This window comes from Chiloscyllium plagiosum, chromosome 5 (genome assembly GCF_004010195.1).
Source record: "Chiloscyllium plagiosum isolate BGI_BamShark_2017 chromosome 5, ASM401019v2, whole genome shotgun sequence".
NCBI lineage: Eukaryota > Metazoa > Chordata > Chondrichthyes > Orectolobiformes > Hemiscylliidae > Chiloscyllium > Chiloscyllium plagiosum.
The window spans coordinates 113,458,334-113,480,264 of NC_057714.1; the positions used below are offsets into that span (position 1 = coordinate 113,458,334).

The 21,931-nt window shown below is 44.3% G+C and overlaps 1 protein-coding gene across 1 annotated transcript in view; it reads right to left on the reverse strand.

The window, feature by feature from the left end:
• LOC122550159 (vasoactive intestinal polypeptide receptor-like) overlaps nucleotides 1–21,931 on the reverse strand; it is an 89,084-nt gene that overhangs the window by 12,093 nt on the left and 55,060 nt on the right. Inside the window, exons 7-10 of the mRNA XM_043690842.1 lie at nucleotides 17,059–17,212; nucleotides 10,507–10,567; nucleotides 8,778–8,844; nucleotides 2,538–2,629 (exon numbers count right to left, since the gene is read on the reverse strand). Of these exons, the coding sequence (XP_043546777.1) occupies nucleotides 2,538–2,629; nucleotides 8,778–8,844; nucleotides 10,507–10,567; nucleotides 17,059–17,212 (374 nt within the window). The remainder of the gene's footprint in view (nucleotides 1–2,537; nucleotides 2,630–8,777; nucleotides 8,845–10,506; nucleotides 10,568–17,058; nucleotides 17,213–21,931) is intronic.

The following is a 21,931-nucleotide window of genomic DNA, read 5'->3' on the forward strand; positions in this document are numbered from 1 at the left end:
TTAAAAAAAAAACGTATAACCAGAGATTACAATCTCCTTAAAAAAAAATTAAGCAGGAGAGGCTCTTGATGAGAAGGGCACTGCTTGTCACTGGCCACTCTGGTGTTTCCTTGCTTCCTGGTGGTGGCGGACGAATAAAGATTTATGCGCTCATTGTTTTACACGGTGTCTCACACCTGCACACACACAACATGAGGGCTGGGGAACAAATAAGCACTACCGCTGTTAGGTGGCAGTGCAGGCGAAAAAGGGTTTAAAAAAAAAGTAAAACCAGGAGATTAGAATCTCCTCATTTGAGAAAATATATCTAACCAGGAGATGAAAATCTCCTCAGTTCAGGGGACTTACTCTGAGCTGGCTGGCCACACAGCCAAGGGGTGCGGCTGCTGTCGGTCTTTGCTGAGGAGGAGGGTTTCCTTTCTTTCCCCTTGTCAAGGAAGACATTTAATTTTTGGTCTTCTTTATTTGTTTTTTTTTGTGTTCGTTTTTCTGGGTTTATTTCGTTTTTTTTTCTTTTTTCTTTGAATTTGAGCTGTGTTCAGGTGCACAAGCAGCTACCCACTACTGCTGTTGTTAGAGAAAAGAAGAAAAGAATATAGCCAGGAAAACCAAAAAGTTAATAATCTCTGGATTTAGATTTAGATTTTAGATTTAGATTTAGATTAGATTACAGTGTGGAAACAGGCCCTTCGGCCCAACAAGTCCACACCGACCACACCGACCAGTAACCCACTCAGTTCCATTTTCCCTCTGACTAATGCACCTAGCACTGTGGGCAATTTAACATGGACAATTCACCTGACCTGCACATCTTTGGACTGGGGCTTGAAGGCACAGGTTTCTGACTCCGAGGCAAGAATGCCACAAGTTGGTTGACCTTCACCTACCGGTGCCCTTGGATGAATCCAATCGACAAGGTTTCTCTGTGGGGCATTGTATCCATTTGTCATTATTACATGGAGACACCAGTTGCCAGGTTCTCCAATGACAAGGAGCAGATAGGCAAGACGAGGTGGGAGTGGAGGGGGTATGGATATAATGAGGAGATTTAGAGTCTCCTCAGTTCAGGGGACTGACTCTGAGGTGGCAGGTGCCAGTGTGTTGCTGTGTTTTGGAGGAGGAAAGTTTTCTTTTCCTTTCCCCTTGTTTAGGGAAAGAAAAAAAGAAGGTAAAAAAAAAAGCAACTTGAGAACGTAGTTTGAACTTTGTGATGGAACACAGGCTGAAAGATTTTCTAGTTTGAAGCTCCTGAAAAAAGAAAAAATGTCTACAGGGCATCTCACTATGTCTTGTGGCAAAAAAGATCACAATCAGCCAAAAGTGGCAAGTGTTAGAAAAGTACCCAAGAAACTGATAAGATACAGAAGCATCAACAAGTCAAGAGAGGGTGAATTAAAGTTTTACTTCGGAGAATGGTTGAAATGAAGTAAAACTCTCCAGGGGACTGTGGCGTTGTTATGGCTATGTCCTACTGATGCAACTATCCTCAAGATTTCTACATCTTGCAAGAGAATTCTTCAGTTAGATAGGAAGCAAACTACAACGCATAACATAATGCTAACCCATACTAAATTAACAGTGTCGGGATTAGTACTTAGAACTGTGCAGCATAGGAACAGCCCCTACAGCCCATGATGCTGTGCCAAACAGGACGCCAAATTAAGTTAATCCCTTCTGCCTCGCCTTGGTCCATATCCCTCCATCTCTTGCCTATCCATGTGTTTATCTAAAAGGCCCTTAAATGTCCCTATTGTATCTGCCTTCTACACAACCCTGGCAGCACTTTCCAGACCCCTACCACTCTGTGTAAAAAACCTTCCCCTCACACCTTCTTTGAACTCTCCCCCTCTCACCTTAAATGCATGTCTCCTAGTATTAGACATTTCAACTTTGGGCAAAAGATTCTGATCTTCAACCCTATCCATGCTTTGTATTAATTCTTTTACACACAATTTTTGTTTTTGCTAAAAGTAGTAAAACTTTGTGGTACAGTTCTATTTATTAAAATGAGATATTTAAATTTCTTTTTTAAAATGTTAATATGATGATGAGATGTAGAAGTAAGAATAGGCCATTCAGCCCATAGGGTATATTCCACCATTCAGCATGATTATGGCTGATTTGATAATCCTCAACGCCACCTTCCCACACTTTCTCCATCACCCTTACAGATTTAAAAATCGATCTCAGCCGTGAATATACTTAACGACCCAGCCTCTACAGCCCTCGGTGATTAAAAAAAAAAATCTACAGATTCACTCCCCTCCGAGAGAAGAAATTCATTCTTATCTTTGTCTTCAATGTGAGATCCTTTATTCTGGAGTTATGGCCACTGGTCCTTGACTCTTTCACAAAGGGATGATCTCCTTAATGTCTCCTCACTAGATTCTAATGCTGTTTACTGGTGTTCCAGTTTCCCTCACAGCCAGGTTAACAGCCAACAAACTGTGGTGTGAGATATAGTTGAGACAAGATCAGTCTAACCAATGGTGATGGGTGCTGCTATAACACATTAATGAGCCATTCAGAACACTTACAGGTATTGACTGGTATCATGGAGCCCAACATCTGGTGAGTGGAGTTTTTGAACCAGGATTCGAATGATACAGATGAAGAAAATAAAGTTTACCTAAAGATGGAAAACAAGGTTAAAACACTCGAACATAAGAAATTGGAGTAGACTGACAATCCCATTGAGCGCACTCTGATATTCCATCTGATCAAGGCTGATGACATGCTTCACACTTTCACACCTACTCCGTCAATTCCCAAACAGACCAAAAATCACAACCTTAAATGTATTCAACAATGAAGCACTCAATCCTCTGGGGTACAGAGTTCCGAAGATTACTCACCATCTGTGGGAAGAAATTTCTCCTCATCTCAAACTGAAATGATTGCCCACCTCTAGCCAAAGAATATGGCCCTGCATTACACCCAGCCCAGCCAGGGTAAATGGCCTCTCAGTTCCTACCCTCTCAAGCTCCTTCACAATCTTGAATTGAAATCACCTCTCGTTCTTCTAAAATCCAGAGAATACAGTCCCAATTTACACAGCTGCTCAACCTAGGACCACTTTCTTATCCCAGGGACCAAGAACAGGGAGGGGGATAAAGAGGAGGGGGTGTAGCATTGCTAATCAGAGGGTGCATCATAGCTGCAGAAACGAAGGATGTTGAGGAAGGTATGTCTACTGAGTCAGTATGGGTGGAAGTTAGGAGCAGCAAGAGAACAACCACCACATTGGGGGTTTTCTACAGACCACCTAATAGCAGTAGAGAGATTGAAGAATTCATAGGTGGGCAGATTCTGGAAAAATGCAGAAGTAGCAGGGTTGAAGTCATGAGTGATTTCAACTTTCCCAATATCGATTGGGAAGATGGTTTGGATGGAGTGTCAGGTATGTTCAGGAGGGTTTCCTTACTCAGTATGTAGACAGACCGACGAGGGGAGCAGCCATTTTGGATTTGGTGCTCGGCAATGAGCCAGGACAAGTGTCAGATCTCACGGTGGGAGAATACTTTGGTGACAGTGATCACAACTGCCTCACATTTAGCATAGCCTTGGAGAGGGAAAGGAGCAATTACCGAGGGAAGATATTTAATTGGGGAAAAGCAAATTATGACACTAATCTGACAGGAGTTGGGAAGTACAGACTGGGAGCAATTGTTCCACAGAAAGGGCATAGCAGACATGTGCTGAAAATGTGTTGCTGGAAAAGCGCAGCAGGTCAGGCAGCATCCAAGGAGCAGGAGATTCTTGTCAAAAGGAAGAAGGCAGCTTACGTAAGGTGGAGGTAGCAAGGGTCCAACACAGCTTTAGAGGATTACAGGCTTCCTAGAAAGGTGCTGAGAAATGGACTGAGGAGAGCCAGGAGGGAGCATGAAAAAGGCTTGGCAAGAAGGATTAGATAGAACCCAAAGGCATTTTACTCATACGTGAGGAATAAGAGAATGATGAGGGAGAAGCTAGGGCTGATCAGGGATAGCGGAGGGAACTTGTGCGTGGAGCAGATAGAGGAAGCCCTAAATGAGTTTTTTGCTTCGGTTCAAGGAAAGAGAACTTGCTGGGATACAGCCTTGACCAGATCAAGATTGATGAAGTTGATGTGCTAGAAATTTTGGAAAACATTAAGATTGATAAGTCCCCAGGGCCAGATCAGATTTATCCTAGGCTGCTCCGGGAAGCGTTAAAGGAGGTTGCTAAGCCGCTGGCGAAGATATTTGCCTCCTCACTCTCCACAGGAGTCATACCAGAGGATTGGAAGGAGGCGAATGTTGTTCCTCTTTTCAAGAGGGGGAATAGGGAAATCCCTGGCAATTACAGACCAGTCAGTCTTACGTCTGTGGTCAGCAAAGTTTTGGAAAGAATTCTGAGGGATAGGATTTATGACTATTTGGCAAAGCATGGCTTTGAGAGGGGCAGGTCATGCCTCACAAATCTTATTGAGTTCTTTGAGGAGGTGTCAAGACAGGTCGACAATGGTCGAGTGGATGTGGTGTATATGGACTTCAGCAAGGCATTTGCTAGGGTTCCTCATGGTAGGCGCATTCATCAAGTCAAGAAGTATGGGATACAGGGAGATTTAACTATCTGGATTCAGAAGTGGTTGGCTGACAGAAGGCAGAGTGTGGTTGTAGATGGAAAGTATTCTGCCTGGAGGACAGTGTTGAGTGGGGTCCCACAGGGCTCTGTTCTTGGGCCTCTGCTCTTTGTAGTTTTTATACATGACTTGGATGAGGAGGTTGAGGGGTGGGTTAGTAAATTTGCAGATGACACAAAGGTTGGAGGTGCCGTCGATAGTATCGAGGGCTACTGCAGACTGCAGCGTGACATAGACAGGATGCAGAGCTGGGCTGAGAAATGGCAGATGGAATTCAACCTGGATTAATGCGAAGTGATGCATTTTGGAAGGTCGAACTCGAATGCTGAATACAGGATTAAAGACAGGATTCTTGCCAGTGTGGAGGAACAGAGGGATCTGGGTGTGCAAGTACATAGATCCCTCAAAGTTGCCACCCAAGTGAATAGGGTTGTTAAGAAAGCAAATGGTGTTTTGGCTTTCATTAACAGGGGGATCGAGTTTAACAGCCGCAAGGTTTTGCTGCTCTACCAGTCCCTGGTGAGGCCACACTATATTTGCTTTTCAAATTCTTTGTTAGAATAGGGAAGCTCAATGGAATTCTAGCCGATGAATTTCAGTGACAAAAAAAAAACTGCAGATGCTGGAATCCAAAGTAGACAAGCAGGAAGCCAGAAGAACAAAACAAGCCAGTCAACATCAAGAGGTGGAAAAGTCTTGAAGAAGGGATACACCTGAAATGTTGATTTCTCCACCTCTTGGTCCTGCTTGGCTTGCTGTGAATTCCAGTGACAACCGATATAAAACTGGAAGAACTGTGGATGCAGTAAATCAGAAACAAAAATAGAAATTGCTAGAAACGCTCAGCAGGTCTGGCAGCATCTCTGAAGTGCAATCAAAGTTAACATTTCATGTTGAGTGACCTTCCTCAGAATCAGACCTAAAACGTTAACACCAGTGATAGCCTGACTGCTGTTATATCCCTGACTACTCTCAGAAAATTGCTGGTTTGTAAAGAGTCATAGGGGCAAAGAGATGTACAGCACAGAAACAGATCCTTTAGTCCAATCCGTCCATGCCGACCAGATATCCTAAATTAATCTATCCTCATTTACCAGCTTTTGGCCCATATCCCTCTAAACCCTCCCTATTCATATACCCATCCAGGTGCCTTTTAAATGCTGTAATTGTACCAGCCTCCACCACTTCCTTTGGCAGCTCATTCCGTACATGCACCACCCTCTGTGTGAAAACGTTGCCCCTTCGGTCCCTTTTAAACCTTTCCTCTCTCACACTAAACCTATGCCCTCTAGATCTGGACTCCCCTCACCCTGGGGAAAAGACCTTGTCTATTTATCTTATCCATACCTTTCATGATTTTATAAACCTCTTTCAGGACACTCCTTAGCCTCCGATGCTCCAGGGAAAACAGCCCCAGCCTATTCAGCCTCTCACCATAGCTCAAATCCTCTATTCTGGCAACATCCTTGTAAATCTTTTCTGAACCCTTTCAAGTTACACAACATCCTTCCGATAGGAGGGAGGCCAGAACTGGACGCAGTACTCCAAAAGTGGCCTCTGTGACGGAGATAAATGCAGGAAATGCACAGCAGTTTAGTGATGGAAATGGAAAGGCTATCTAGGTCTACATGGGAAGCTGACTTTGATGAAGGGGACTCTACACAAAGCAACAGCCCATTCTTTCTCTTTTGCAGGCTGAGTGGTTTTCCAGGGTTTTCCTGAGATTCACCGATGCTATCATTCCACCGTTTCTGATGACCAATGGATAGAGAGATAAAGTGCATCAAAGCACTAGCATCTCATCCTTGCAAGTGTAAGGAGATCTCTACATCAATAATATCGACATCATGTAAACTGGCTTCATGAAGAAGTGTACAAATATTTCAATAACATTTTCAGTGTTCTTTTGGTAATGTGCATTGAGTTTTTCGTGTAGGTCAGTTGGAACAATCCTCAATGCTTTTGGAAAACAAAATATAGATCGGGAAGATTAATGTGACTGGCTACTGAGTTAAGAAGGTGGAGGGTGAGGGAAACTGTAACTCTTTATGTCAATTGACAAGTAGAGTTAAAATCCAAGTGGTATGTTTCACACCCACAGCCCCTCCCTGATTTTAATTCTGCTCATTGTCCTGACAATGAGCAGAGGCCTCCTTCTTCAAGGACAGCAATTTTCCCCTCCCATGCGGTCCCCCCCAGCACATCTCCTCCACTTCCTGCTCGTCTGCCCTTGAACCCCACCTCTCCAATGCCAACAAAGACAGAACCCGCCTGGTCCTTACCTTTCAGCCCACCAACCTCTATAGACATCGCATCATCCTTTGCCATTTCCACCACCAGAGATATATTTCCCTCCCCACCTCCGTCGGCCTTTCGGAGAGACCATTCCCTCCGTGACTCCCCTGTCAGATCCCCACCCCTTTCCACCAACCCACACCTGGCACCTTCCCCTGCCATCGCAAGAAGTGCAAATCCTGTGCCCACATCACCCCTGTTACCTCCATCTGAAGTCCCAAAGGATCCTTCCACATCCATCAGAAATTGACCTGTACTTCCACACACGTCATCTACTGCATCCGTTGCACCAATGTGGTCTCTTCCACATCGGGGAGACAGGATGCCAACTTGCGGATCATTTCAGAGAACGTCGCTGGGACACCCACACCAACCAACCCCAACGCCCTGTGGCTGAACACTGACTCCCCCTCCCATTCAACCAAGGACATGCAGATCCTGGGCTTCTTCCATCACCAAACCCTAACCACCCGGCACCGAGGAAGAATGCACCTTCCGCCTTGGGACCCTCCAACCACATGGGATCAATGTGGATTTCACCAGGATTTCCATTTCCTCTCCCCTGACCTTGTCCCAGATACAACCTTCCAACTCCGAACTGCCCTCTTTAACGGTCCTACCTGTCCATCTCCCTTCCCACCTATCTGCTCCACCCTATCAGCTTCTCCCTCACGTTCATCTACCTATCATATTCCCAGCTACCTTTACAGTTCCGTCCGCCCCCCTCCCTCCCATTTATCGCTCAGCTCCCTTGGCCCACAAGCCTCATTCCTGATGAAGGGCTTATGCCTGAAACGTTGATTCTCCTGCTCCTTGGATGCTGCCTGATCAGCTGTGCTTTTCCAGCAACACACTCTTCAATATTGTCGGGACAATGCCTTACTCAAATCAGAGCCATTCATATTGATCAGCCTGTGCTCTTTTAACTGACCCCTGAACAGGGTGCAGATACAGTAAGGGAGAAACTCAGTGCAGGTTCTGTTGTAAAATTTATCAGAGGTGTGGAGGAACCCTTCTTCGTAGCTCATCCTTACCTCTCTCCGTCCTTCACCCTGTGCAATTCACCTGCCCACACTTTTATCCTTGGAGGCTTCAGGTGATGCTATAGAGGGAGTGCCATAAAAGTTTACCAGACTGAATCCTCGGATGGCAGGGCTAACATATGAAGACTGGATCGGTAAGGACAATAATCACTGGAATTTTGAAGACTAATGGGTGATCTCATAGAAACATGTAAAATTCCATTAGGACTAGACAGAGTAAATGCAGGAAGGATGTTCAGTGACCAGGGAGCCCACTACCAGGATCACAGTCTACAGATATGGGTAGGTTATTTAAGACTGTGATGAGGAGCAATGTCTTCAACCAGAGAATGGTGATCCTGCTGACTTCTCTGCCACAGAATGCTGTTAAGGCCAAAACATTGAATGTTTCCAAGAAGGAGTTACACATCGTTCTGAAGACTAAAGGGATCAAAGGGTATGATGAGATAGCAGGAACCAGGGACCGAGTTGCATGATCAGCCATGATCATATTGAATGGTGGTGTAGGCTTGAAGGACCGAATTGCTTACTCCTGCTCCTATTTTCTATGGAGGAAGGGTAGATGGCCAGTCGAGGTATTCAGAACAGTAACGAATGATCACCAGAAACAAAGTGTGGTGTCAAAGGCAGGAGATTGGGCACAAAGTTAAAAGGCTTGGAGAGTCGGTGCAGATATGATGGGCTGAATGGCCACCTTCTGCACCATAACAATTGTGAAGTATATGGCCTCCCGTCATCTCCTGCAGCTCCTGAGATGAAAATCCCACCTTCCCATTGGCTTCAACCCAGGAGTTTAAAATTCCCATCCAACAGTAATTTGAGCACTGTTCCCTTACCAAGATGGAGACCAGAATGGGAGCACGAATGATCCACCAGTATGGAGAGTCAATATTCAGCCAACATCTAAAGGACAAAAGAATAAACTGGCTTAGACTAAATGGATCCAGATATAATCACAGAAACCTCAGCAACTCACGCGGGTTAAATTAAACACATATTCGCTCCAACCAAGTCAAAGCTCTTCCACATTGGTCTCACCTCCTCACATCTACTCAACGGACTTCCAACCCAATTGACCCTTCCTAATCTTTGGGTGCTGAGATTTAATTACAGCACTGCTCTACTTGAGAGGAGCTAACTTCCAGCTTATTGATCACACTGGTTCCATAACTCATTGCTTGGGCTGAAAATTCCTCAGATTATATTTAGTCATAGACATAGGCTCTACCACCCACATAGTCTATACTGCCTCCTGGAATCTGAGCAGCATGTCTATTCCTCCCTTCCTCATGTGTTTCTCTAACTTCACATTCATGGATCGATTAATTACTCCCTGTAGCAGCAGATGCCACATACCCCTCACTCTCTGGGATTGCCTTTCTATGTTAGGCCAGTTGGCAGTTAAGTGCTAACCACATTCAATGGACCTGGAGTTAAATGTAGACCTTACCTGGTAAGGAGGGCAGTGGCATCCACCCGATGATGTGGAAAATTGTCCAGGTGTGCCCTGTACAGGAAAAACAGGACAAATCCAACCAATGGGTGGCATGGTGACTTAGTGGTTAGCATTGCTGCCTCACAGTGCCAGGGACGCAAGTTCAATATCACCCTTGGGCGACTGTCTGTGTGGAGTTTGCACATGCTCCCTGTGTCTGTATGGGTTTCTTCCAGGTGGTTATATGAATAGGAAGGGTTTGGAGGGATATGGGCAAAATGGGACTAGATTAGGTTGGGATATCTGGTCAGTATGGACAAGTTGGACCAAAGGGTCGGCTTCTGTGCTGTGCATCTCTGTGAAAGGCAACAGTAAACATTTGGGATATTCCAAAAATCGATGATCGCTGTGCATAGCTTTCAATTTATTATTTGAATGTAGAGAATCCCAATGGTGCGATTTGAGCTCCTTAACCTAGGCCTCTCCATTACACCTACACTATACAAACACTGCAGCTGCAAGAGCAGGTCAGTGACTGGCAGGTCAGTGTCTTTGGAAGCCACTATTCCATTTATTCATTTTGATCTTACTACTGACCTCAAATTTTAAATTCCTCCAGAACAGAAAACATCTTCGCAAAATTGAACCCTTTCAGAATTTAATAGGCCTGGAAAATCAATTGCCTTCCAGCCTTCACTTGGCTGTCGAAATGAGTCTCGCCTATTTCAACCTGCCTGATATTACACATACTCTGTTCTGGCATCAATCTTTTGACTCTTTTCCTGCACCTTCCCCAGCGACTCGATACCCTTTACTCATTGCTCAGCTATTCTGAAAGGGGTCTGCCTCCTTCGCATTCAAGCTCAGAGTCATGGAGATCTGTAGCACCAACAAGGCCCTTCAGCCCATCATTCCTGTGCCACACCGACTCCCTCAGTCAATGAGCTGACTATTCTTCTATCCAGCAGAAGCCGGCTGTACCCAGTGTGGTGCCCACGAGAACTCAATGTAAGAGACGAGTGAATGTTTGGCACTGCCCTCCAGGCACGCTGAACTGGAACTGAAAATCTCTCCACATTGTGAATTCTGCTGGACTCTGCCCTGTACCGGAGTGAACACAGAGAACTTACCCGTCATCATCATAATGTACTCGGGTAATGGTCCAGGTGACAATAAAAAGCATCGGAGTCCCTGGCAAAAGAATTAAAGAGAACTTTACTTCAGATACTATCCAATATGAAGCAGTCTGTTTAAATTCCATCCCATCCAAATGCTTGAATCCCTATTCCTCCATCATTAATGCTCAGTAGCAGCAGTGTAGACCGTCTACAGGATGCACTGCAGAAATTCACCATAGAGTCATACAGCATGAAAACAGACCCTTTGGCCCAACTCGTCCATGCTGACCCAGGGTTCCTGAACTGAACTAGTCCCATTTGCCTGCATTTGGCCCATATCCCGGAGTCAAAAAGTGTGGTGCTGGAAAAGCACAGCCGGTCAGGCAGCATCCAAGGAGCAGGCACATCAACTGGTACATGAATAGGAAAGGTTCGGAGGGATATGGGAGCAGGAGAGTTGACATTCCTGATGAAGAGTTTATACTTGAAACATCGATTTTCCTGCTCCTCTGATGCTGCCTGACTTGCAGTGCTTTTCCAGCACACACATTTTGACTCTAATTTCCAGCATCTGCAGTCCTCACTTTCTCCCATATCCCTCTGAACCTTTCCTATTCATGTACTTGTCCAAAAGTCTTTTAAATGCTGTAATTCTACCAGCCTCTACCATTTCCTCTGGCAGCTCATTCCATACACGCACCACCCTCTGTGTGAAAAAGTTGCCCCTGAGGTCCCTTTTAAATCTTTCCTCTCTCACCCTAAACCTACGCCCTTTAGTTCTGGATTCTCTTACACCAGGCAAAAGACCTTGTCTATTTATCCTATCCATGCCCCTCATGATTTTATAAACCTCATTAAAAGGTCACCCCTCAGCCTCCACACTCCAGGGAAAACGTCCCATTCTATCCAGCCTCTCCTTATAACTCAAACTCTTCAATCCTAGCAACATCCTGGTCAATCTTGTTTGCACCCTTTCCGGTTTAACAACATCGTTCCAAAGCAGGGCGACCAGAATTCCAGACAGTACTCCAGATGTGGCCTTACCAAAATATCCTTAAACACACTTCCACCTGGAAGGACAAGGGCAGTGGATAAATGGGAACACCACCCCCTGCAAGTTTCCCTCCAAGCCACTCAGCATCCTGACTTGGAAATATATCCCTGTTCGTTCATTATCACTGGATCAAAATCCTGGAATTCCCTCCCCAAGGGCAGTGTGGGTCAACCTACAACATGTGGACTGCAGTGGTTCAAGAAGGCAACTCACTTTCTCAAGGGACAACTAGGGACGGGCAATAAATTTTGGCCCAGACAGAGACACCCACCTCCTATGAATATTATAAAAAGATGGAACCAAATCAAAAATCCTGCCGAATCTCCTCTGCACTCGCATCCTTCCTGAGCGTGGTGATTAGAACTGCACACAGTAATCTGACTAACGCTATATACAGCTCAACATAAACACCTTGCTCTTGTATTCAGTGTCCTGACTAATAAAAGCAAATATCCCTTCCTAGCCAGCTCACCTGCCTGTCCTATACCTGGAAGGAACTATGGAGATACACACCAAGGTACCTCTGATCCTCTGTATGTCCCGGTGTCGTAACAACAACATACACTGTCATGTCTTATCAGTCCTTCCAAAATGCATCACCTCACCCTTTTCAGGATTAAACATCAATTTGCCACAGCTCAGCCTAACTGACCAGCCGGCCTAGATCATCCTGTAGCCTAAAGTTTGCTCCTTGCTATTAACCAACTGCCAATTTTCATGCAGTCTGAACTTACTGACCATACTGCCTGTATTCTCACTCATTAATACACACCACAAACAGCAAGCATGGAGCCCTGTAGTATTACACTGGACACAGGCTTCCAGTCACAAAAACACCCTTCAACCATCACCCTCTGCTTCTTGCCACAAAGCCAATTTTGGATTTAATTTGTCAAGTTATCCCGGATCCAATGAGCTCTAACCTTCTTAAGCAGACTACCGTGAGCTCATCAAAAGCCTGACTGAAGACCGGATAGACAACATTAACTGCACTCTCCTTATTTATACATTGGGGCACCCTCTAGAGAAAGTTAATCAAATTTGTTCGATGTAATCTCATCCCCAGCATAGCTGTGCAGACTCGCCTTGATTAACCCCTGCTCCTCCGACTGGGAATTGATTCTGTCCCTCAGTTTTTTTTTTCCATTAAATTCCATATCACAGGCATTAGATTCCCTGACCTGTAGTTTCCTGGTTTAGTCCTACCATTCTCCTTGAGAAATGGTGCCAGGTGGCCATTCTCCAGTCCTCTGGTACCTCTCCTGAAGCCAGAGAGGATTTGAAAGTTAATGTCAAGGCCACATCAAACTTCATCCTTGCCTCTTATAGAAACCGTAGATACATCTCATCTGCGCCTGGGGTTTACCCACTGCGATACCTAATGTCTCTTGCTGTTAATTCGGTCAAGTATACCACAGGCTCCCTACCTGATACTCGATATACATTGTACACCCTATAGTAAATACGGATGCAAAGTATTTTTTAAAACCTCAGCGATGTCATTGACTCCACACACAAATTGCCACTTTGGTCCCTAATTGGTCTTACATTTATTTTCTGGTTCCTCTTTTACTCCTGGTATACCTATAAAATACCTTTGGATGTTCCTGAACGTTACCCACCAATATTACTTCATGTCACCTCTTTGCTCCCCTAATTTCTTTTTGAAGCAACTCCCTGTACTTTCTGCACTCCTGTAGGATATCTGCTGCTTTGAGCTTTTGGTATCTGTCATAAGCTTCCTTTTATTTTCCCCATGTATCCAATTCTGCACATCCCTTGATATCCAGGATTCTTTGGCCTTCTCTGGATCTCACCATTGACCTTCATTGGAACATGTTGGCCCTTGACTCTTACTATTGTCCTTTCGAGCATTGCCCACTGATGTGGATTACCCTGCAAGTACCTGCTCCCAGTGCTCTTTGGCCAGACCCTGTCTTATTAAAATCAGCTTTTCCCTAATTCAGAACCTTTACTTCCAGTTCATAAGTATCCTTGTCCATGACGACTTTAAATTCTCCTGAATTATGGTCACTATCACCAAAATGCTCCCCCACTACCACATCGTACCCTAAAATTAGGATCAGGGCCAACCCTTTGCCTCTTGGAGAGTAGGTAGGAAAGTGGAGTTCAGGCTGAGGTGAGATCAGCCATGATGGTATGAAGTGGCAGAACAGGTTTGAGGGGCTGAATGGTCTCGATCTAGTAGGGCATTCTTTGTGCTGGCTTAAGAGAGCCCTCCATACTTTGTCTATCACGATTAATAATGGGGAGGTGGAAATTCCTTCTGATAATCAGTCTTACAGGCAGAGATGTATTGCACGGTCCAACTCATCCATGCCGATTAGATATCCCAACCCAATCTAGTCCCATTTGCCAGCACTTGGCTTATATCCCTCTAAACCCTTCCTATTCATATACCCAACCAGATGCTTTTTTAAATAATGCAATTCTATCAGCCTCCACCACTTCCTCTGGCAGCTCATTGCATATACACACCACCCCCTGCATGAAAATGTTGCCCCTCAGGTCCCTTTTATATCTTTCTCTTCTCACCCTAAATCTATGCCCTCTAGTTCTGGACTTGCCCCACCCCAGGGAAAAGACTTTGTCTATTTATCCTATCCATGCCCCTCATGATTTTCTAAATCTCAATGAGGTCACCCCTCATCCTTCAACGTTCCAGTGAAAACAGCCCCAGCCTATTCAGCCTCTCCCTATAACTCAAATCGTCCAACTCTGGCAACATCCTTATAAGGGTAAAAACAATGACTGCAGATGCTGGAAACCAGAGTCTAGAATAGGGTGGTACTGGAAAAGTACAGCAGTTCAGGCAGCCTCCGAGGAGCAGTAAAATCGACGTTTCGGGCAAAAGCCCTTCATTAGGTATTCCTGATGAAGGACTTTTGCCTGAAACGTCAATTTTACTGCTCCTCGGATGCTGCCTGAACTGCTGTACTTTTCCAGCACCTCTCTAATCTAGACCCCAACATCCTTATAAATCTTTTTTGAACCCTTTCAAGTTTCACAACATCCTTCCAATAGGAAGGAGACCAGATTTGCTGGCAATATTCCAAAACTGGCCTAACCAACGTCCTGTACAGCCACAACATATACTCAATACTCTGACCAATAAAGGAAAGCATACCAAACGCCTTCTTCACTATCCTATCTACCTGCGACTCCACTTTCAAAGAGCTATGAACCTGCACCCCAAGGTCTCTTTGTTCAGCAACACTCCCTAGGACTTTACCATTAAGTGTATAATTCCTGCTAAGATTTGCTTTCCCAAAATGCAGCACCTCGCATTTATTGGAATTAAACTCCATCTGCCACTTCTCAGCCCATTAGCTCATCTGATCAAGATCCCATTGTAATCAGAGGTAACCTTCTTTCGCTGTCCATGACATCTCCAATTTTGGTGTCATCTGCAAACTTATTAACTATACTTCCCATGCTCACATCCAAATCATTTATATAAATGATGAAAAGTAGTGGACCCAGCACCGATCCTTGTGGCACTCCACTGGTCACAGGCCTCCAGTCTGAAAAACAATCCTCCACTACCACCCTCTGTCTTCTACTGGTGTCATCTGCAAACTTATTAACTATACTTCCCATGCTCACATCCAAATCATTTATATAAATGATGAAAAGTAGTGGACCCAGCACCGATCCTTGTGGCACTCCACTGGTCACAGGGCTCCAGTCTGAAAAACAACCCTCCACCACCGTCTGTCTTCTACTTTTGAGCCAGTTCTGTATCCAAATGGCTAGTTCTCCCTGTATTCCATGAGATCTAACCGTACTCACCAGTCTCCCATGGGGAACCTTGTCAAATGCCATACTGAAGTCCATATAGCTCACATCTACCGCTCTGCCCTCATCACTTTTTCAAAAAAACTCAATCAAGTTCGTGAGACATGATTTCCCATACAAAAAGCCATGTTGACTATTCCTAATCAGTCCTTACCTTTTCAAATACATGCAAATCCTGTCCCTTAGGATTCTCTCCAACAACTTGCCCACCACTGATCTCAGGGTCCCTGGTCTGTAGTTCCCTGGCTTGTCCTTACCACCCACTCTTAAATACTGGCACCACATTAGCCAACCTTCAGTCTTCCGGCACTTCACCTGTGACTATTGATGATACAAATATCTCAGCAAGAGGCCCAGCAATCACTTCTCTAGCTTCCCACAGAGTCCTAGGGTACACCTGATCAGGTCCTAGGGATTTATTCACCTTTATGCATTTCAAGACATCCAGCACTTCCTCCTCTGTAATTTGGACATTTTTCAAGATATCACCATCTATTTCCCCTACATTCTATATTTTCAATGTCCTTTTCCACAGTAAATACTGATGTAAAATACTCGTTTAGTATCTCCCCCATCTCCTACAGCTCCACAAAGGCCGCCTTGGTGATCTTTGAGGGGCCCTATTCTCTCCTGAGTTACCCTTTTGTCCTTAAATGTATTTATAAAAACCCTTTGGATTCTCCTTAACTCTATTTGCCAAAGCTATCTCATGTCCCCTTTTGCCCTCCTGATTTCCGTCTTAAGTATTCTCCTACTGCCTTTATACTCTAAGGATTCACTCGATTTCTCCTATCTATACCTGACGTATGCTTCCTTTTTCTTAATCAAACCCTCAATTTCTCTAGTCATCCAGCATTCCCTACACCTACCAGCCTTCCCTTTCACCCTGACAGGAATATACTGTCTGTTGTTATCTCATTTTTTATTCCCATTTTCCAGTCGTCCCTTTACCTGCAAACATCTGCGCCCAATCAGCTTTCGAAAGTTTTTCCTCCAATTTAGAACTTCAACTTTTAGATCTGGTCTATCCTTTTCCATCACTATTTTGAAACTAATAGAATTATGGTTACTGGCCCCAAAGTGCTCCCCCACTGACACTTCAGTCACCTGCCCTGCCTTATTTCCCAAGAGGAGGTCAGGTTTTGCACCTTCTCTAGTGGGAACATCCACAAACCGACTCAGAAAATGGTCTTGTACGCACTTAACAAATTCCTCTCCATCGAAACCCTTAACACGATGGCAGTCCCAGTCTATGTTTGGAAATTTAAAATCCCTGACCATAACTATCCTATTATTCTTACAGATAACAGATCTCCTTACAAATGTGTTTCTCAATTTCCCTCTGCCTATTAGGGGGGCCTACAATACAATCCCAATAAGGTGATCATCCCTTTCTTATTTCTCAATTCCATCCAAATAACTTCCATGGATGTATTTCCGGGAATATCCTCCCTCAGCACAGCTGTAATGCTATCCCTTATCAAAAATGCCGCTCCCCCTCCTCTCTTGCCTCCCTTTCTATCCTTCCTGTAGCACTTGCATCCTGGGACATTAAGCTGCCAGTCCTGGCCACCCTTTACCCTGTTAGCTTTGCATTTCTCTGAGATGCAGAAGACTACACACACACACGACTATGACCAAATAATAAATGACAGCCAGAAATGTTTGACAGACACATGTACCAGCCTTACCCCAGCCGATTAGAGTATACCACCAGAAGTACTTTCTCTCTGAGAAGAACGAAATAATCAGTAACGTGTGCAAGTAGAGACCTTCCACCAGGAGCCAGAAGAAATTCGCCATGATGCAGTATTGAAAGAACACCACTGCTGCTTTACAACCATCCTGGGGTGAACAGAGAAACACATTACAATCAAACGATGCAACATCTGGGCCAACCAGGTTCCTGGCAATGACAGAGAATGCTGGAGAAAATCAGCAGGTCTAAGGAGAGAGAAACACAGTTAACATTGCAACACTGATTCAACAACTCTTCAGAATGTGTCATTCCCCATGCAAAATGTTAACTGTTTCTTTCTCCAGTGATTCGGCCAGTTTCTCCAGCAGTCTTTGTGTCTATTCTATGTTTCCAGCATCCACAGTATTTGTCTTCTATTCAAGTGCCAGAAAGCAAGGGCCTCCAACAAGAGAGAATCGAACCATTTCCCCTTCATGTTCAACACCATTTCCATCACTGAATTCTTCACTCCACTCCCAGGCTCAACCATCGATGACATTCCTTCCAGAATCTAAGCTTGAGCTGAGTAGTGGCAAGTCACATTCACGCCACAAAAGTGCCAAGAAATGACCATCTCAACACAAGACGAGACAATCTAACCATTGTCACTCAGTCAATGCCATTACCATCACTGAATCCACTCACTAACAACATCCTGGAGGTCACCATTGACCAGAAACTGAACTGGACTTGCCACATTAAGACTTGGCTACAAGAGCAGAGGCTAGGAATACAGCATCAAGTAACTAATCTCCTGACTCCCCAAAGCCTGTCCACCACCTACAAGTCAGGAGGGTGATGGAATACTCCCCACTTGCCTGGATGGGTGCAGCTCCAACAACACTCAAGAAACCTGACACCATCCAATACAAAGCAGCCTATTTGATTGGGACCACATCACAACACTCACACCGTCCACCACCAATGCTGAGCAGCAGCAGTGTGTACTCTCCACAGGTTTCACTGTGGCAAATTACTTAGGCTCCTCCCACAGCACCTTCCAAATCACAACCTCTAACACTCAGAAGGACCAAGGCAGCAGATACTTGGGAACACCACCACCTGTAAGTTCCTCTTTGAACCACTCACCATCCTTGACTTGGAAATGTATCACTTTTAGGTCATCGCTTTGCTTGCTGAGTTGCTGGGTTTGTTATCAGATGTTTCGTCACCACGCTAGGTAACATTGTCAGTGAGCTTGCAGTGAAGCGTTGGTGTTCTGTCCCACTTGCGATTTGTGTGCCTTGGTCTGTTGTGGTAGGTGATACCACTTCCAGTTCTGATTCTGAAAGGTTGGTAGATGGGGTCCAGATCTATATGTTTTTTTTAAATGGAGTTCCCTTTGGAATGCCAGGCCTCTCGGAATTCCTGCGCATGTCTTTGTTTAGCCTGTCCCAGGATGGATGCACTGTCCCAAACGAACTGCTGTCCCTCTTCGTCTGTGTGTATGGGTACTAGTGATTGTTGTCAAGAGTGTGGTGCTGGAAAAGCACAGCAGGTCAAGCAGCATCCGAGGAGCAGGGAAAAAAAAAAAGAAAAAAAAACAAATAAAAAAATTCGACATTTCAGGTGACACCAATGATTATTGGTCATGTCTAGGTGACTACTCTGGCTCCTAGGCTATAGCCCACAAACTTACTACACACTAAAATAACTACTGATGAATTTCAAGGATCCCATATCCACAGCCAGTAGAATGATCATTATATACAAAATACCCTGCAAATACTGCAACAAACATTACATTGGACAGACGGGCAGGGAACTAGCCACCAGAATACATGAACACTAATTAGCCACCAAAACACACGACTAGCTATCACTAGTACCCATACACATAGACGAAGAGGGATAGCAGTTTGACTGGGACAATGCATTCATCCTGAGACAGGCTTAACAAAGTCATGAGCTGAAAATGTGTTGCTGGAAAAGCGCAGCAGGTCAGGCAGCATCCAAGGAGCAGGAGAATCGACGTTTCGGGCAAGAGCCCTTCTTCAGGAATGAGGAATGACTTCGGGTTTTAGGTATTTTATTGGATAACCCCTAGTTCTCGATTCTCCCACAAGAGAAACCATCCATCCCATATGGTCAAGACCTCTCAGGATCTTATGTGTTTGAATTAAGTCACTTCTAATTCTTCTAAACTTCAGAGAATACAGGCCCAGCCTGTCCAGTCTTTCCTCATTAGGCAATCCACTCATTCCAGGTATTAGTCCAGTAAACCTTCTCTGAAATGTTTCCGACACAGTTGGAGAAAGTGAGGACTGCAGATGCTGTATATCGGAGCTGAGAGTGTGGTGCTAGAAAAGCACAACAGGTCAGGCAGCATCTGAGAAGAAGGAGAATCGAAGTTTTGGGCATAAACCCTTCATCAGGAATCCTTCTGTAAGTCTGGTGACTAGTGCTGTATACAATACTCCACATGGAGTCTCATCAATACCCCGTAGAACTATAGCATAACCTCCCTATTACTGCGTTCAATTTCCCTCACAATAAAGGCAAAAGTAGGTACTGCAGATGCTGAAGATTAGAGTGGTGCTGGGAAAGCACAGCATCTGAGGAGCAGGAAATTGATGTTTCGGGCACAATAAAGCATAGCATTCATGAGCCAAAATGCTTAACAATCTAATAGGATTAACACTTAAAAATGCAAGCACACATATTTTAAAAAAAGTCCCATTATCATTCCTTTCAAGTGGCTATTTGTTGTAAAAGCAAATATACATTTTGAAACCACAAAGACCAAAAACTTTTGAAGACCCTTTTAAAATGGTCAAACTTCGAGCACAAAATGACCACAATCCCTCGACGAGATAGTGGATCTAATGTTTTTGGAACTCAACCAAACATTCATAATGCGCTCAGCTGAGAAATAACAACTCCAGACAATAAGACCCATTGAAACAGGTGAAAAATATGCCATACTTTTGTAAACATAAAACCCCTGTCTGAAATGCAGCCCATCTGACACTCCATACTGCATTTACTTGTCTTCGCAAATCTCTGCAGTAAGACTTTAACTAAAAGCAAGTGTGCTTTCAACTGATCTGCAGAAGAACAACAAGAAGCATAGAAGATCTTTTACTGTATTTTGCTTAGTGTTGTTGTTCATTAGATATTGTACTCCCCCATTAGCACCATGCCCCTATAGTCTTATACAATAGCATCATGCCTTACTAAGGTCCTGCATTGGAAATTAAGCTATTCTTGGAATTTGTCACAGAAATTGAATATTTTCCCAGTTCACAATATTCCTCAAATTACCTGCCTTGCAGACTCAGAAATACGGGACAAGTTTCTGTCCTTAACAACAACTATTCATTTATCAGAAGTAGATTTTAAATCATAGGTAAACAACTGTGAACGGTCAATGTATTAACACTATGTGTTAACACTCCTTTATAAACTCTGCCTCTACATTCACAGGCAGACAAAATAACATCGATATTATGGGTTGGGGGGGGGGGGGGCGCTGAGGACAGAAACTGGGAAAGTAAATCAATGGCCCCAGTTCATAGGAATGGCTGAGATGATCCTTTTGCTTGCTAGGAACTTGCTCTTCTTCAAATCTCTCTTCTCTAGTGTTTGTTTTTCATTTCTTTGCAGGAGGCATAGAGTGATTGGTACATAAACTGCAAAGTCTTTTCATTAGTGTTAAAATGCCACAGCCTACAACAACTGGTGGGGAGAAATATAGGAAGGCTTTATCAAGCTGGGGAGGGTTCAGAAGAAATTTACCAGGATGCTGTTGGGAATGGAGGGTTTGAGTTACGAGGAGAGGTTGGATAGGCTGGGACATTTTTCACGAGTGTAAGAGGTTGAGGGATGACCTTATAGAGGTTTGTAAAATCATGACGGGTGTAGAAAACATGAATGACAGGTATCTTTCCCCTAGGGTTTCAAGACTAGGGGGCATTTTTTTTTTAGGGTGAAAGGAGAAAGATTTAAAGAAGACATAAAAGGGCAACTTTTTTGCAATGGTTCGTGTGTGGAATGTACTTCCAGAGGAAGTGATGGATGTGGGTAGAGTTACAACATTTAAAAGGTATTTTGTTAACTTCATGAATATGAAACATTTGGAGGGATATGAGCCAAAGGTGGGACTAACTTAGTTTGGGACTATGGTCGGCATGGACTGGTTGGACTGCGGGGTCTATGTCCATGCTGTACAACTCCGTGACCCCAACTAAATGAGCTTTCTTTGGGATTTAGATATTTTGCTGGATAGAGAAACCATCTCATGTTCCAGAGCTCTGAAGGCTTCTGCTAGTATCATTCACACCCACAAGCTGTTCAGTTTCCCTGGAGCCAATCAGAGAATTCTGATCAGATTGATGGCCTTTGTCATCCACAACTGGTCACACCTCCACAAAACAATCAGCCCTTTTAGCTGGGCTCCCCTCGCCTCCTTCACACCTCCTGGCGTTGGTCCATCTACGGTGTGTGTGCGCCACTCTGCTTGAACAAACAACTTACAATGAGTTTCAATAACTGGTTTCAAAAAAGTACAGCAATCCTTTCCACAATCCTGGTGTGTTTTTTTTCGTAAAACCAGCCTTTTATTTCCCCAATTTCAGTCCACAATCAAAACTACAGAAAATAAAAATCATCTTTACAATGACATTCTTCTTGCAGCAGAGACATTTGTGTGCGATTTAATGGAGGCATTCAAAAGCATAAAAGATCTGTCAATGAAAAAACACTTTCTACTGGCAGAGAGGGATCAGCAATTAAGACGGCACACAGATTGGACTGCTGGCAAATAAATAAAGGGGAGATGAGCACTCTATTTAAGTGCAGAGAAATGTTATGATGTGGAATGTGCT